The 17,060-nt window shown below is 41.1% G+C and overlaps 1 protein-coding gene across 2 annotated transcripts in view; it reads left to right on the forward strand.

Annotated features, from left to right (window-relative positions):
- The window catches only part of LOC144698634 (ephrin type-A receptor 5-like), a 357,156-nt gene that overhangs the window by 307,017 nt on the left and 33,079 nt on the right, over positions 1–17,060 (forward strand). For both annotated transcript variants that reach the window (XM_078570504.1, XM_078570505.1), the window contains 2 exons: positions 1,815–2,024; positions 16,125–16,274. In XM_078570504.1, the coding sequence (XP_078426630.1) occupies positions 1,815–2,024; positions 16,125–16,274 (360 nt within the window). The remainder of the gene's footprint in view (positions 1–1,814; positions 2,025–16,124; positions 16,275–17,060) is intronic.

Below are 17,060 nucleotides of genomic sequence, written 5' to 3' on the forward strand. Positions count from 1 at the left end.
CCATCCCGAATGCTTGTGCGCTACATTCAACTGCAGGGCTGCCCGTGCCTCCACCCCCACAACACGCCTCAAGCTTGAAGTCCAACAGGCGACCCAGGTGAGTGCTGTGCAATGTTACTTAGGTACTCACCTCCGAGTTCCCCTCAAAATGCAGCCCACCAAGTGCACGCCTTTTATATGCTGCTGTGAAGCATGTCAGTGTGTTTTCCCGTCGACGTGAGTGGACGATCCAGTTGGGCGACGGGTGTCGGGGTGGGGGGGAAACAATTCCAGTAGGCAGGCCTAATAATGATATGCAGATGTATTACAATGAGGTTCCCGACGTCTGATGGTGGGAAACACAGCCTGTCATTGGCGTGCTGAGCGAACGACTACAAATTGATTTCACACCATCGTGAAACCAATCGCACCATATTGTCCGCTGACACCATCGAATACGTCCGCCATTGGCGGGCATGGAAAATCCCGGCAAGTGTCTCTGAGCTGAGGCAGAGGGGAGGTTAGAAATGGGAGAACTAGTATTGAGGCAATTTTTCAGTCTGATTGATCTGTTGAAAATCCAAATGTCGCTTTGTTTTTCCTTTCTTTAGATTGAAAATCTATTAATTGTGATGGAGAAAAATACTTAAAATTCTAATTTCTCCAGAGGATCCTATCCCCAGAGCCCCCTCCACCACACCAGCCACCCCCCCCCCCCCCCCCCCCCAGCCAACCCCCAACTCCCAAGAAATGCTCCAACATTTGGATTTTCTCTTTCAGGCTTTCATATCATTGTGCTTTTTCTCTCCAAGGTGAAGTTATGTTGTGCATGCCCGCACTGTAATTACAAAGTCTGGATAAATTACATGTTTTCATGTGGTTATTAAATCAGGACTGTTCTTCTGGTATCTGTTTATTGGGAACTGTGCTAACTCTCTTGCAGCACTTTGTGCGCTTTTGCTAGTTTTCCAGGTTTGTATGCATGTATATTTAAACAGCTAAATTCATTGTTGGTGGGAATTTTACACTCAGTGTCCTGTTTCCTGCTGGCAGGAAGTGGAGGCATCCAGACTTGTTGGGAATACACATAGCTGAAATCCTGTCCCCAAAAGTGAGGAAACTGGAACTGACTATGGGACTATTTGTGTGTGTGTATATATATATATATATATATATAAACTGTAACTTTAATTGGTTGAAGTGATATTATTGGCGACTTTAAGTTGTCTCTCATCCCATTTAATCTCTATCAGTGCAAAATCAAGCAGGACCTGCAGATACGTGAATGAGCCTGTAAAATGTTCTTTAGTGGTTATCTGGCTTTGAATTTAATGCCTCAAAAATTTATGAAGACTTGTTTATTTTGACATAAGGATTTTTGTACTTTAAAGGCAAATGTCTTTTGATGTGTGTTTGTACTTTCTAACCAGACTGGAAAAGCACAGCACTGATTTGTAAATTGACCAGACCTATTTCATTCTGTTCTTTAAAATGTTACCTAATTTTGCCTCAGCTCTATTTAGTTTCTTCCAGGAAGCTGTTCCTACTCCCCACAGTTCACAATGTCCCATGACCAAAAGGACATGCAGACAACCAGGTTCTGCGGGCGCACCTCTAGTCTTAATAATTTAGGTGATGTTAACAAATGAAAGTGTAACATGTCTGTAAAGTGGTGCTTTGTTTAATATTTTAACAGAGACATTACCTAATTTAAAGTGGACCTCTTTCTTTGAAGTCACATCTCAATGTTTTTAGAACCAAAATACTCATTCTTTTTTGAAAATACTATTTAATAATAAAGATACCAAATGATCAATTCTTTAACTCTCCTTTAGAAAAATGATGGCCAATTTACAGTAATCCAGCTAGTGGGAATGCTGAGAGGAATTGCCTCTGGAATGAGGTATCTTTCAGACATGGGTTATGTCCACCGAGATCTGGCTGCTCGAAACATCTTAGTCAACAGTAACCTGGTCAGTAAGGTTTCTGATTTTGGCCTTTCCCGGGTACTTGAAGATGACCCAGAAGCTGCTTATACGACAAGGGTATGTGAAACTATATTTGGTCTGTGTTGTCTTTGTTTGTAGTTTGAATAATAAGGAATACAACACAGATTGCAACAGTATAAAGGGTAGATGTTTCAGACCTTAGGTGTGACTTACATCATAAAAGTTTTTGGAAAATTTGAGTGGTATATCAACAGGCAAATCATAGCTTTCCCACACAAAAAAATGAATTCCGGACATTAACACTTTCTGGCGGTTTGGGCAGGAAAGAAAATGTTTAAAGCTTTGCTGCTTGTACTCCTTGTTGATATTTTTTGGATTAAGGTGCACCTGCAGCAACTTATTTATTCCTAATATGAACACAAGGTTACTAGCTTCAGTTTTCCTTTATTCATATGAGGTGTCAGCTGTGGCTCAGTCCATAGCACCCTCGCCTTTGAATCAGAGGGTTGTGGGTTCATGTCCCACTCCTGGAAAACCAAGAACTGTGATTGTACTCGAAAAAGAGTTGCAATCTGTGACTGTTGGTAACTCGAAAGAGTTTCCTTTATTCATTCCCTGAACATGGGCATCATTAGCAAGACCAGCATTTAACTCATAATTGCTCTTGAAAAATTGGTGGTGGACCATCTTCTTGAAACACTGCAGTCCATGTGGTAAAGATACTCCCACAGTGCTGTAAGGGAAGGAGTTCCAAGATTTTGGCCTAGTGACAATAATGGAATGATAAAGTTATGGTTAGTCTTTGGTGGTCAATAGTTTACGCAACTAAAACTTCCCATGTTTTACAATATAATGCTGGTTGAGAATTGGAGAAAATTAAAATTTCACATATGCAAAGACAACAACTTGCATTTATATTGTGGTCTGTAGTAATTTTTTTAAGGCACTTCACATAAAATTATTGAACAAAAATTTGACATTGAGCCACATAAACAGATATTAGGCCAGGTGACCAAAAGCTTGGTTAAAGGAATAGATTTTAAGAAATGACTTAATGGAGAAGGGGCCAGCTAGAGAGCAGAGAGATTTAGGGAGGAAATTCCAGCGTATTGGGCCTAGGCAGTTGAAGACTTCGCAAGCAGTGGCAGAGCGGTTAAAGTGGGGAACCCACAAGAGGCCAGACTTGGAGAACTGTAGAGATCTTGGAGGATTGTAGAGTTTGTGGAATTTAAAGAGATAGGGAGGGGCAAAGCCATGATAGCATTTGAACCTAAGGATGATCATTTTAAACTGAAATGTTGTTGGGCTGGCCAGGAGCCTGAGCACAAGTGTAATGGATGAGCAGGATTTGGTGTGAGTGAGGATATAAACAGCTGAGTTTTGGATGAGCATGTAAGGTAGCAGGAACATAAAAGCACATATCTAATTTTCCCATGAGAAATTATTTATAGATTAGCATCCGGGTCCTTCAAGAAATTAACTTAAAGGCTGTGGCAACAAATCAACTAATTGTAGAACTCGCCAGAATTGACAGGGTATAAATATGTATACATGTTTGATCCAGCCCTTCAGTTTCTTCTCTACAGAGGCGAGCTGACATTATCACAATAACAATGCACTTCGGCTGTTCAATCAAACCAAGCCACAATTAAACCTTTGCAGGCTCAGATAGAATTTGTTCTGGATTTTATTTCTATCCCCCTCTCCTGTAGAAGCGTAATTCCGCATGAGCTGATATTTGTTCATATGTGAATGTGACCAAGTAACATTTCCATTCTGCATACATCCAGCCTGGGACTACACTGCGCTGCTGTATATGCCAACATTCTACGCTATCTCAAAACTTCAAAGTTTCTGCATCCTTTAAAGCTTTGTTGCTTCTATACAAACATCACAAGTGGATGCTACAATATCTCTCATTCATTTTCTCAGTTAACCAGGGATTTACTTGTCCTCAAGGATCTTTATTAAAAAGAACACCCCTAAACCAATTTATTGGAATTAAAATGCCAGCTGTACAAAAACCGAATAGTGCAATGCTAAATAAAAGGGCTTTGTAAATGTATGTAAATATGGGGTCAATCAACATTATCAGGGAAGAAATGGGAGACATTTTGCTGATAGTTTACTGCATTTTTTTGGCTTCTGAGATGATTAAAGTGCCTGTAGTTGTTGTAACCTCAAGGGATGCCTGGCAGTACACCTTATTCAACATGGGAACATTTCTGGCTATTTCCTTGCAGCTAACAGTGGCTTCAGTAAGAGAGGTGGAAGGCTCATGTGACACTTTCAGGGGCTCCTGAGATGTTTGTGGTCAACAGTCTTAAGAAGATTGGGCCTGGAAGAACCCAGCTACAGTAACTTGATGGCTGTTGGGAGATTAGCTCCACTAGCTTTCTTTGGCACCAAGTTAAGCATTGGTTACTCGGTTTGCAAGGGCTTTTTATCTTGAGAGATAGCAATGCATTCTATTCATTGCACAATTACTATCAGTCTGAGGGTCAATGCTCAGGATCAACAGGAGAGCAGGCTGTAGGCCATTTGTGATCCAATTAAAGCTGTGAGCCATTCTGAGCTAATAGAGTCAAAAGTCTGCATGACCCCAATATGAACATCCTTTAGATATGCAACAACTGGTGCCACAGATACTCACAAGTATTCCAGCTTTAGTGTCTGTTGAGGTGGTTGCATACTCGCAGGTTGATGGTAGAGTGTGAATGCCACGCAAGTTGGTAATGGACTCGTGCATACTTTCCAATATGTTGTGGTAGCTCCCTGGTAGACAGCCTAATATGTCATCAGTTGATGCACAAATCACATTTTTATCCTAAAGGCTGTGCCCCGAAAGCTTGCACCGCTGGCCTTGTCAACAAAGTAAGGCCCAAAGCTGTGCTCTTCACGCCTTTTTGATTCCCTTTTTAAAAATATTTATTTTTCAATTTTTATATATATATTTTCCCACCTATTTTTATTATTATTTTTTAAAATTTATTTCCATTTTCATTCATTGTTTTATCCTCACCTTTTAGCCTATTTCGATCTTTTCCCATGCCTTGTTTGTCCTTCCCAAGTGCATCACCTCACACTTATCTGGATTAAATTCCATTTGCCACTGATCAGCCCATCTGACCAGCCCGTCTATATCCTCCTGTAATCTAAGGCTATCCTCCTCACTATTTACCACCCCACCAATTTTTGTGTCATCCGTGAACTTACTTATCAACCCTCCTACATTCAAGCCTAAATCGTTTATATATACCACAAACAGAAAGGGACCCAACACCGATCCCTGTGGAACCCCACTGGACACAGGCATCCAGTCACAAAAACACCCCTCGACCATCACCCTCTGCTTCCTGCCAATCAGCCAATTCTGGACCCAATTTGCCAAATTCCTTGGATCCCATTGGCTCTTATCTTCGTCATCAGTCTCCCATGCGGGACTTTATCAAAAGCCTTGCTGAAGTCCAAGTAGACTATGTCAAATGCATTGCCCTCATCTACACACCTGGTCACCTCTTCGAAAAATTCAATCAAGTTGGTCAGACATGACCTCCCCTCAACAAAGCCATGCTGACTGTCCTTGATTAATCCCCACCTCTCCAAGTGTAGATTAATTCTGTCCCTCAGAATTGCTTCCAATAGTTGCCCCACCACTGAGGTTAGACTGACTGGTTTATCTTTTCCTCCCTTCTTGAATAAAGGTAAGAAAGTGTAAAGGTAAGAAAGTGAGTCAATATCACAAAGTAGACTGGTTCATGCTGTGCCTGATTGAGTGATCTTCATTTTAACAGAGTAAACTGAAAGGATTGAAAGACCTTTTCTCATTCCTGGATTCATTCTTTTTGGTTCAAAGGGTCTGCAGGCTTATCTTTAGATTTCAGTGAAGGATGCAAGTCAGTGATTTTTCTAGACCATATGACACTGAAAGATCAGTAAAGCAAACTAACAACTAGTGTAAATAACTACCTGTTGCTGAAATCTTAATCCAAAGCAATGTCTTGAGGAAAAATAAGTAGTTTGATATTAAAGAAAAGTTTACGTTTACATTGAAGACACAAAAGAAATTAGCAATCACAATGTGTTGAAAATTGACACAATTGCATAAAAGCCCATTGTTAGCGCAATGTCATCCCAAAGGAATTTTTTTTTGTCTGCATTAGATCATTGTCAGATTTAATGTTAAAACTTTTCTTCTTCAATTTAGAATATCTTGTCAAACTCAATCCAATAATAAATTCATGACTTTTCACGTCAAGTGAAACACTGGAGTTGATTTGACATTTGGGTGACTGGCTGATGCAGCATGCTGGCCAGTCTTCCTTTCCAATGGTGAAGAGGGCCCAGTGATTTTAAGGGTGAGGCCTTAACTAAATTTGGCGGGGGAGTTGCAAGGCACCAAGCAGATATCTCAGTGCAGCATGTTGGATTGAAATCTCAAGATCAAACAGGGAAAGCTGCCAGTGAACAAAATTTTGGGTGGGTTGGACGGTGGGCGGAAGGTGGAAGTTTTGTTGGGTCCACAGAAATAATTTTGATACATAAATTTTTGGGCCTCTTCAGTTCCATCACCTGTAGAACTAGTCAAAATGAGCATGGCACAGGCTGTGACCTGTTCCAGCAATCAAGGCCTTGAACAAACGGATTTTTGGACACCCAACATTCAGCCCCTTTCCAAATGGCCCTCCAGGGGAAGTCAATGAAAATCGATCACATTGACTCAGACTTATTTATAATGAAGCGTTTTATCTGTATATCGTGACTATTGTCACCAGCATGAAGTCAGAAAATGATTCCCACTGTTCCAAAGCTTAATCACTGATTTCCAAAAATGGAGTTAATCTGGCTCATGGTGACAAGTCACCAGTGCCAGCAGCTCAGCCTTGCCAAATTTTCCAAAAGAAATCCTTCCTAATTTGTTCGCATATGGCACAAAGCACTGTTAACCAAGGATCTTAGAATTGGGTGAAGCAGCAGCATTACAGATCTGCTGTGCAAGGGGCCGTAATGCTGAGGGTAGAAAAGGAGACTAAACATGACTGAAAATCAGCAGAACAGATGGAATCTAGGCTGGCACCCACACAGAATTATGGCTGTTTGCTCATTTCCTGGATAGTTTTGTTGGAGTGGAGCCTCTGCTCACTGATTAGAAGACCATTGATATTCTTCAGTTGCTGTCACAAACTAAATTCCCTAGCCACCAATTCTATCCATCTCTTTAGTTTAATGTCTGAGGCTGAACCAGATCATTTGCAACCTTGGCATCCTATTTGACCCTGAGATGAGCTTTCAGGACATTTCCTCTCCATTACCAAGGCTGCCTACTTCCATCTGCATAACGTCCCCCCTCTCCACCCCTGCCTCAGCTCATTTGCATCCATCCCTTTGTTATCTCTAGACTTGACTGTTCCAATGCTCTCCTGGCGACACTCCCATCTTCCACACTACATAAATTTGAACTCATCCCAAACTCTTCTGCCCATAACTTACTCATGCCAAGTCCTGTTCGCCCACCCACTGTGCTTGGTAACTGACAATGGTCTGGCAACACCTTGATTTTAAAATTATCATCCTTGTTTTCAGTTCCCTCCATGACCTTGTTCCTTCCTATCTCTGTAATCTCCTGCAGCTCAGCAACCCTTCGAGATTTGTACATTCCTCCCATTCTAGCCTCTTGCACACATAGGATTTTAATCACTCCACCATTGATGACCATACTTTCAGCTGCGTAGGCCCTAAACACTGGAATTCTTAAGTAAAACCTTTCTCTCTGTCTTTAAATTGCTCCAAATAACCAACCTCTTTGCCCAAGTTTTTGGTCATCCATTCTAATTTCATCTTATCTGCCTTGGTGTCAAATTTTGTTTGATAATGCTGCTGTGAAGAATCTTAGGGTGGCTTACTATGTTATTAAGGGGCACACGAGGAGACAGGCGACTACGCTGCAGTGAGATGGAGACCGAGTGAGTAGCGAGTTAGACTCAGGTGGGAATTTGGTGCATGGGGGATACAAGTGTGGTATACATAGGAATTATTCTAAGTCAGGAACAGGAGCAGTTGAGCAGAAACAGACCAGGTTGTAAACCTCACCTTCAGAGCTGAGTTTGAAAAATAAAATTAAACATTGACATCACAGGAAAACTGTAAGTTCATTGGTTGGTAAAAAAACTTCTGTTAGGGAGTGTCTTTAAAGAGCTGTAAGTTAGAAAGGCGTATCATTTTTTAAAAAGTAGCTCCTTGGATTTGAGTAAAAAACATTAGGAATAGGGGAAGTACGGGTGAGTAACATAAAGTAATATAAGTAAACCAAAGTAAAAAAAAAAAATTAAAGTAAGGGAAATAAAATTAAGGCACGGCAGGGCCGTTCGGTAGTGTGGAATGCATGTCCTGTAATATGTGGGAAGTCAGGGACACTACTGGTGACCTAGATAACTGCATGCGCAGGAAATTCTGCCAGCTGCAGAAACTTGAGCTTCAAGCTTCAGAGCTCCAGCGGTGGTTGAAGTCATTGTGGCCCATCTGTGAGGCTAAGAGCTACATGGAAAGCACGTTCAGAGAGGTGGTCCCACCGCAGGTTAGGAGCATGGAGGCAGAAAGGGAATGGGTGACCACCAGGCAGTCCAAGAGAACCAGGCAGGTGGTGCAGGAGTCCCCTGCGGCCCCACTCAGTAAGCGGTTTTCCATTTTGGATACTGGTAAGGGCATTGGTTCCTCAGAGGAGTGCAGTTAGAGCCAAGTTTGTGGCACCACAAGTGGCTCAACTGTACAGTGGGGAGGAAAAAGAAAGGAAGAGCAATAGTAATAGGCGATTCATCAGTATGGGGAACAGACAGGCGATTGGAGAACATTTGCTAAATGACCCTCGGTGTGCTGAAAATTACGCTGACAACCAATTTAAGATCATGAGTCGGATCATCAGTGTGGCGCATTTGCGTGTACTGGAAGTTACATATATTATTACGCATGGCCCTGTTCTTTGCAGACAGAAAGAAGATGTACACATATTGCACCTGTTTCAGCTAAAGAAAATTAGTGATAGCCATTTGCTGGTTCATTCCTCAGGGCAATGCTTTGACCAACCAGAGTCAAGCTGTCTGGTTTAAAATTTCAAACAATGCTTGGCAGTTAACTGTAAGTCACCATTAACCGGTGCATTCTCCTTGGCAATGCCTGTACCAATCAGAATCCACTTGCCAACCAATCAGCACTGTCTTCTCTTACAGTATAAAGTCATTGCTTCCCCTGACATTGATATTCTTGTGATTGTCCTGGTGAGTGCAAGGCAAAAAGCTTCAACAAAATATCTTTTTCAGCAATCTTCACGTTAAATATTCCTGGGTACAACGTGTTCAGGAAAGATAAGGCAGAAAGAAAAGGAGGTGTGGTGGCAATATTGGTTAAGTAAAACATTGCAGTGCTGGAGAAAGAGGATGTTCCAGAGGGTTCAAGGACGGAATCAATTTGGTTAGAGCTAATGAACAAAAAGGGTGCAATTACATTGCTCGGTGTAGACTATAGGCTACCAACTAGTGGGAAGGATGTCGAGGAACAAATATGCAGGGAAATTATAGAAAGGTACAAACATTATAGAGTAGTTATAATAGTGGGCTTTAATTACTTGAATATGGACTGGGACAGTGGTAGTGTAAAGGGCAGAGAGAGGTAAGATTTCCTAGAGTGTGTTCAGGAGAATTTTCTACAGCAGTATGTGTCCAGCCCAATAAGAAAGGAGGTACTGGTAGTCCTGCTTCTTGAAATTGATGTGGGCCAAGTAATCAAGAGTCAGTGGGGGAACATTTAGGAGATAGTGATCATTGTATCATAAGGTTTAGGATGACAGTAGAAAAGGACAATCTGCAATCCAGAGTAAGAATAATTAACTGGGGGGAGCCGACTTCAATGGGCCGGATAGACTGGAACAAAAGATTGATGGAAAAGACTGGGCTGAACAATGGGCTACCTTCAAAAAAGAAATGGTTCGTGCACAGTCAAGGTATATTCCCTCAAAAGGGAAAGGTAGGGAAAACAAATACAAAGCTCCCTGGCTGAAAAAGGAGATAGAAATTAAGATAAAGAAGAAAAAGTGTGTTTATGAAAGGTATCAGGTGGAAAATACAACTGAGAACCAAGCAGAATACAGAAGGTTCAGAGGAGAGTTGAAGAAGCAAATAAGAGAAGCAAAGAGAAATTATGAGAAAAGACTGGTAGCCAACATAAAGGGGAATCCCAAAGTCTCCTATAAGCACATAAATAGCAAAAGTATGGTAAAAGGAGGAGTGGGGCTGATTATGGATCAAAAATTTGGGATTTACACATGGAGGCAGGGGGCATGACTGAGGTGTTAAATTAATACTTTGCACCTGTCTTTACCAAGGAAGCAGATGTTACCAAGGTCATGGTGATAGAGAAGGAAACTCTGTCACTAGAAGGGTTCAAAATTGATAAGGAGGAGGTATTGGATAAACTGTCAGTACTTAAAATTGACAAGGCACTAGGACTGGACGAGATACATCCAAGGATATTGAAGGAAGCGAGAGTGGATATTGCAGGGGCACTGGCCATAAGTTTTCAGTCTTCCCTAGACTCAGGAGAGGCGCAAGAGGACTGGAAAATTCCAAACATTACACCTTTGTTCAAAAAAGTTTGTAAAGATAAGCCCAGCAATTACAGACCAGTCAGTTTAACTTCGATGGTGGGGAAGCTTCTAGGAACAATTATTCTGGACAGAATTAATAGCCATATTGAAAAATGTGGGTTGTTTAGGAAGAGACAGCATGGATTTCTTAAGGGAAAGAGGTAACAGAAATTCTGCAGATGATACAAAACTTAGAAGCATTGTGAACTGTGAGGAGGACAGTGTAGAACTTCAAAAGGATTGAGACAAGTTGGTGGAGTGGGCAGGTAGGTGTCAGATGAAGGTCAATGCAGGGAAGTTTGAGGTGATGCATTTTGGTAGGAAGAGCATGTAGAGACAATATAAAATAAGGGGTACAACTCTAAAGGGTATGCAGGAGCAGAGGGACCTGGGTGTACATGTGCGCAAATCATTAAAGGTGGCAGGACAGGTGGAGAGCAGTTAATGAAGCATATCCTAGGCTTTATTAATAGGAACATAGAGTACGAGAGCATGGAGGTTATGCTGAACTTGTATAGGACACTAGTTAGACCTCAGCTGGAGTATTGTATACGGTTCTGGGCACCACACTTTAGGAAGGATCTGAATGGATTAGAGAGAGTGCAGAAGAGATTTACAAGAATGGTTCCAGAGTTGAGGAACTTCAGTTATGAAGATAGATTGGAGAAGTTGAGACCGTTCTTCCTGTATAGGAGAAAACTAAGAGGAGATTTGATAGAGGTGTTCAAAATCATGAGGGCCTGCACAAAGTAGATAGGGAAAAGTGTTCCTGCTTGTGAAAGAATAGATAACGAGAGGGCACAGATATAAAGTGATTTACAAAAGATGCAAATGCAATGTGAGAAAAAACCTTTTCACACAGTGAGTGGTTTGGGTCTGGAATGCACTGTCTGGAAGTGTGGTAGAGACAGATTCAATGGAGGCATTCAAGAAGGTATTAGATCATTATTTGAATAGAAACAATGTGCAGGGTTACTGGGAAAAGGTAGGAGAATGGCACTAAGTCATAATGCTCATTCAGAGAGCCGGTGCAGACACAACGGGCCAAATAGCCTCTTCCTGCATCGTAACAATTCTGTGATTCTGTGAAAGGCACTATATGATGCTCGTTTTGTTGATATAGCACAGGAGGCAAGACAAGGACAGGAACTTGGAAACTGATACTTCATGTGTCCTGTAATAAGAGATCAGTAATTTGGTTTGCAACGGAAAGCCTGTGAAATGTGAGCAGCATTGCTTCTCTCCATACTGAGAACTTGAGAGGTCCTGTTGCAAGAGGTGCAACAACGGAGGCTGGACTTACCTGGGCTGAAGAGACTGCTGGTTCTCTCAGGTTGATCCTTAGCTATGTCAGTAAAATTGGTGAAATAAGTGTTGATTTTTTTTTCCCTATGTACAGTATCTTGCACTTGACATATTAGATTTCATCTGCCATTGATCTGGCTAAGTATTTATTTTGCTGAACTCACTGCAATTTCTGAGGTGCCCCTTTCAAATCTGCTCCCAGTTGGAAATAAGGCTTTGTCACTTTGATTCTGAGTCCAATTGTTTAAGTAAATGAGAAGTGGACCCCACACTGATGCCTGGCACACTCCACTCAGTGCTTCCCCATCCCCATGCTGGCATAACCCTTCTACTCTTACTTCAGTTTCTTATCCATCCCCAGGGCATACTCTTGAATCAAAGCTTGAATTTGACTGACAGTTTTCATGTGGGAATTTGCTGAATGCTTAATGGATATTTAGATACAGTAGGGCTTTTTAGTTTATTCCAAAGGCTACTTCCTGCGCGATGTTGAGATGGTTGGTCTGGAATGATCTTCCCCTTCTGAATCCATGTTGGGTACTGTTTATTTCCTTATTATTGTACAAATACTTTTCAGATTGCACCTCATGCATTAGGACCTCCAAATTATCAGCATCAACAGGAACAGTGTTGATCACACATTACAGACTTTCCACTGTGAACCATTATTGTATTATTTTATATGGATATTAATAGGTTTTGCAGTTGCTAGTGTCTGTTTTAACACCTCCCTCCCCCCGCCACTTTGTTGATTTTAGACATCATATTCACCATCAATTAGTTCCTCAATGTCACTGACTCCCATTTTTGCCATCAATATTAGAGCATGATGTTCAGAAGCACATACTTTCTACTCCTGGCACATAAGGGACCCTTAGAAAAGTTCAATAAAAAGACTTATCCTAGCCTCCTCTGAACATTCAGCTGACTGCTGCCAAGTTTGCCCATGCAGGCCTCTCAATTCTTTAAGTTAAAATGACACTATAGGGCCAGAACCTTTGAACCTAAAATAGGATTTGTCTTGGAGGGGTGGCTCCCCGTGTTTATTTTAGGGTGAGTTAAGCTGGAGGAGTTCAGGGGCACTGAGAAAACCAGCCCCATCCCACCCTCTTCCATTTTAAGGACCTTCACCTCCCCCCACCATCCTGAAACCCTTAAAATATACCCCTAACATTTGCCTCTGTTTAATAATGGTTTTATTTTCATATATATGTTTCAATGTATTAGTAACTTGTCAGAGAGAGGAAGATTGCTTTGTTAACATATTTTGTTGTATGACTGATAGTGTACAATAAAGCCAATTAAGTTAGATTACTGCACTGAGTTATGTTTAATGAGAACCTGAAGATTGCAGATGGAGCAAGACAACTGAGTGATTTGAAAACAAGGTCAAGGTTTGGAAAAACAATGTCTGGTCATTCTGGGTAGCCAACAGAAAATGGCAAAGTTAGAAGTGCTAGGTTTGCAGAGCTTATTTTAAGACAGTATACATAACAGCAATGACTTGTATTCGTATAGCACCTTTAATGTAGTTCCAAAGCAATTCACAAGAATGTAATCCAATATGTGGCAGAATCATGGATGAAATGGAATTTATGTAAGGAGGAGCTCAGGAAGCTGATAAGCATAATCCATGTACCCTGGTTATATTTCTGTTGCTCTATAACCTCTGCTGCAGAGCCCTACATGTACAATATCCTGGTTTAAGGGATGAATTCAACAGGGGTCCCAGTGCACTGTGTTTCACATTGTCTTGCTTCAGGCACTTTTTTTGAGTTAATCCATTTGGCAGTGCTGAATAAATAGTGCTGATTTAAATGGACTTTTGGCCAGCTTTCATGCTGGCGATCCAAAATTCCAGTGGGTTATCGGGGAGGAAATGTTCACAAAACAAATGCAGCAGCTAATTCCTCTCGTGAGACGAAAGATCACAAAGTATAAATAAAGATTTTTTTTCTCCCTCTCTGTAAAACCTTGTATAGTTGGTCCATCTTAATGGTAGATATAATTCTCATGTGCATTCAATATTTTATCAGTAAACTAATTGCTCAAATGATAATTGTCACCAGATGTTCAACACAAGACTGTCGTATATGACATGGACAAAATAAACAGATATGGAGGCATCTGAGTCAGTCTCTGCCTTTTTCACAGCAGATTGCAGCACAGCAATGGAGAAAACAGGGGAACAACACTGGACTATACACTCCTCTGTTCAATAATTATACCATGTTTCTCATCTTAGGTAAACAGGGTGTAATATGTCAGCTGAAAGTGTTAATTGATTATTTATCCATGCTTTTTTGCTGATTAAAGGATTCCTACCAGCAAAGTAATAGGTGAAACAAATGAGCCAAACGTTTTTTCCTCTAAATCCATGAGGAACCAATGCAACTTCCCTCAGCTGCAGAGTCAAAGTGAAAAGTTTGACCTGGTTAGACCTGAAGTTAGTGGACTTATTAATAGAGAGATTGTGGAACATCATTACTGCAGTGGAAGAAGTGCAAATGCAAACCCAATTCATATTGACTCCTTCCCCGATGAGCAATTCTCACTGAAACTGTATCAACTGCAGATGGTAATTATATCATTTGGCACTGCTTCACAGCAAAAGGAAAAGCAAAAACAAATTTCCTATAGAGATTAAAAATGGTACGTGGTTGCAAATATACATTTTACTTAGATTTTAAAACTGTAAAGCTTGTTTCTCCACTTGATTACCTCAGAAAAGGAATAAGCACAATTTCCTGATTCCCTAATCAAAAAGACAGAGTCCTATTACTCCTGGGTCCACCTCCTGTAGGTCGCTTCAGGAATTCCAGAACCTTCCTCAAGAGTGGAGCAAGATTTGTATCTGCAAAAGGCATAAACCCAGCATTCTAATGGTAATAAGGTGGGATCATTCAGTTCTGATGTCCTGTCACCATTTGTTATGCTTGTCCCTCAAGGGAAACCATTTGATGGTGGGTCTTATGCCAGGACCCAGCTCAGATTACCAGAGTTCAGGGGTTGCTTCCACCACACTGGTCATCATTTGGACATCCAACTTTAATTTGGACATCCAACTTTAATAAATATCTTTAGGAAGAGAACCCATTATTCCTAATTTTTTATCCTAACCAGGAGAATATCATGGGTACATCAATGGGCTTCTAATATTTGTTGTCCTGCTGATGAAAAATAATTCAGAGCCTTATAGTAACTAACACCTTCACATCATAATCTGGAGTGACACTTGAGTGCAGTGCAGATGGGGAGCTGCATAGCCAAAGTACTATCTGTCAGATGAGACATTAAACTGAGGCTCACCTGCCTTTTCAGGTGGATGTAACAAATCCTTTGGGCAGTCCTTGAAGAAGATCAGAACATTTTCCCGATGTCCTGGCCAAAATTGTTCCCTTACCCAACAACATTGAAAACAGAAAAATACATTAACTGTTCGTTCATCTAATTTACTGTTTGTGGGATTTTGCTGTGCACATCATTGGCTACCTCACTGCTTACATAGCGGTGACTAGATTTGCTAATACATTGAATGTGAAGCATTTTCCGATGATCTAAAGCTTTGATAAGCACCAAATAAATGAAAATAATTTTTCTTTCTTCATAATGTGTAGAATTAAGTGCAAGAAGTAGATTTTCAAAATCGGATCTTTGATGAACGGCTAACGTTTTTAGACAATTCTATGCAAAATCTGGATTGTGCGGTTCAGATCCAGTCAGTGAGAAACCCTGATACGTTCATCTGTAACACCCCAATTGTTTACTTTCTCACAGTAAGGAGAGTACTTCTTCAAAGTCTATGGTACAGTCAACTCATCATAACTCAAGGAACAAGAGCCTAGACTTAGTCTTCAAATTCCATAGTTTCCCTTAACACACAAATGATGTGGTGTTCTTATAATATTTCACATGCACTATTGGTCAAATACATAAATGTGCCGTATTTGACTGATTAAAATATACCTTCATGTTTCTTATGTGCTTTCTGCGTCTTGTGGAAGACCGTCCTTGAGTCAGCTTAATCAACAAGTCAATTCTCGTACTTTGGGGGTATTCAGACAAAATCTGTCTGAAAAATCAAGACAACCAATTAACAGTCAGTCAGCCATTGCGTGGGGGCTTTGCTCTGCAGAGATCAGCTGCCTTCTGTCAGTTCTATTTAGTCAGACTTTCTACATCTTATTTCTGTGCCATTTGCAAGGAGTCTTATATCCTTAGGCACTGACAGTGTTTTCTTCCTATTTGCTGGACAGGGAGGGAAGATCCCAATCAGGTGGACAGCTCCAGAGGCGATAGCTTACCGCAAGTTCACCTCAGCCAGTGATGTTTGGAGTTATGGAATTGTCATGTGGGAGGTGATGTCATATGGAGAGAGACCTTACTGGGAAATGACTAATCAAGATGTAAGTACTCCTGAGCATCATACCTTGTAGATAATCAATGAAGAAACCGTTTAGTTTGGAAATTATTGCTGTCAGTGGCACATGATTGCTGAGTTCAATTCCTTTCTCCATTATTTTAGCAGCAGCATTAACACTTTTTTTTTTAAAAACCTCTGTTAAAATTAAAGTCAAGCCTCACCAATCAACCAGGACCAATTGAGCAAGGTAATGGAGGGTAACCAGAGTAGAATCAAAATACAGCAGAGTTGACACCTTCCGCAGAGGATAGGAGGGGGAATAATATAATCCTATGATTCAGTACATACAAACCATGGTGTCTATCAGGAAACTACCACAGGGACATCATAGGCATGCTCAATCCTGCCTTTACCCAAAGTGCATACACTTGGTTTCCATATGATGCTGAGAGGATGTTTTGCCTCTTGGGGAAGTCTAGAACTAGCGGAGGGCAGTTTCAGAATAAGGAGTCTTCCATTTTAGACAGAGATGAGGAGGAATTTCTTCTCTCGCTGGGTCATTAATCTTTGGAATTCTCTACCCAGACATCATTGGAGGCTGGCCCATTGAAAATATTCAAGCCTGAGGTAGACAGATCTTTGATCTACAAGGGAGTCCAAGGTTTATGGGGGGCAGGCAGGAAAATGGTGTTTGAGGTCACAATCATATCAGCCATGATCTTATTGAGTGGAGCAGCAGGCTCGAGGGGCTGAATGCCTATTCCTGCTCCTATTCCCTATGCTCCTATAACTGACTGGTGAGGCCATTTGCAGCACCTGTAACCATGGT

This window comes from Cetorhinus maximus, chromosome 2 (genome assembly GCF_964194155.1).
Source record: "Cetorhinus maximus chromosome 2, sCetMax3.hap1.1, whole genome shotgun sequence".
Lineage (NCBI taxonomy): Eukaryota > Metazoa > Chordata > Chondrichthyes > Lamniformes > Cetorhinidae > Cetorhinus > Cetorhinus maximus.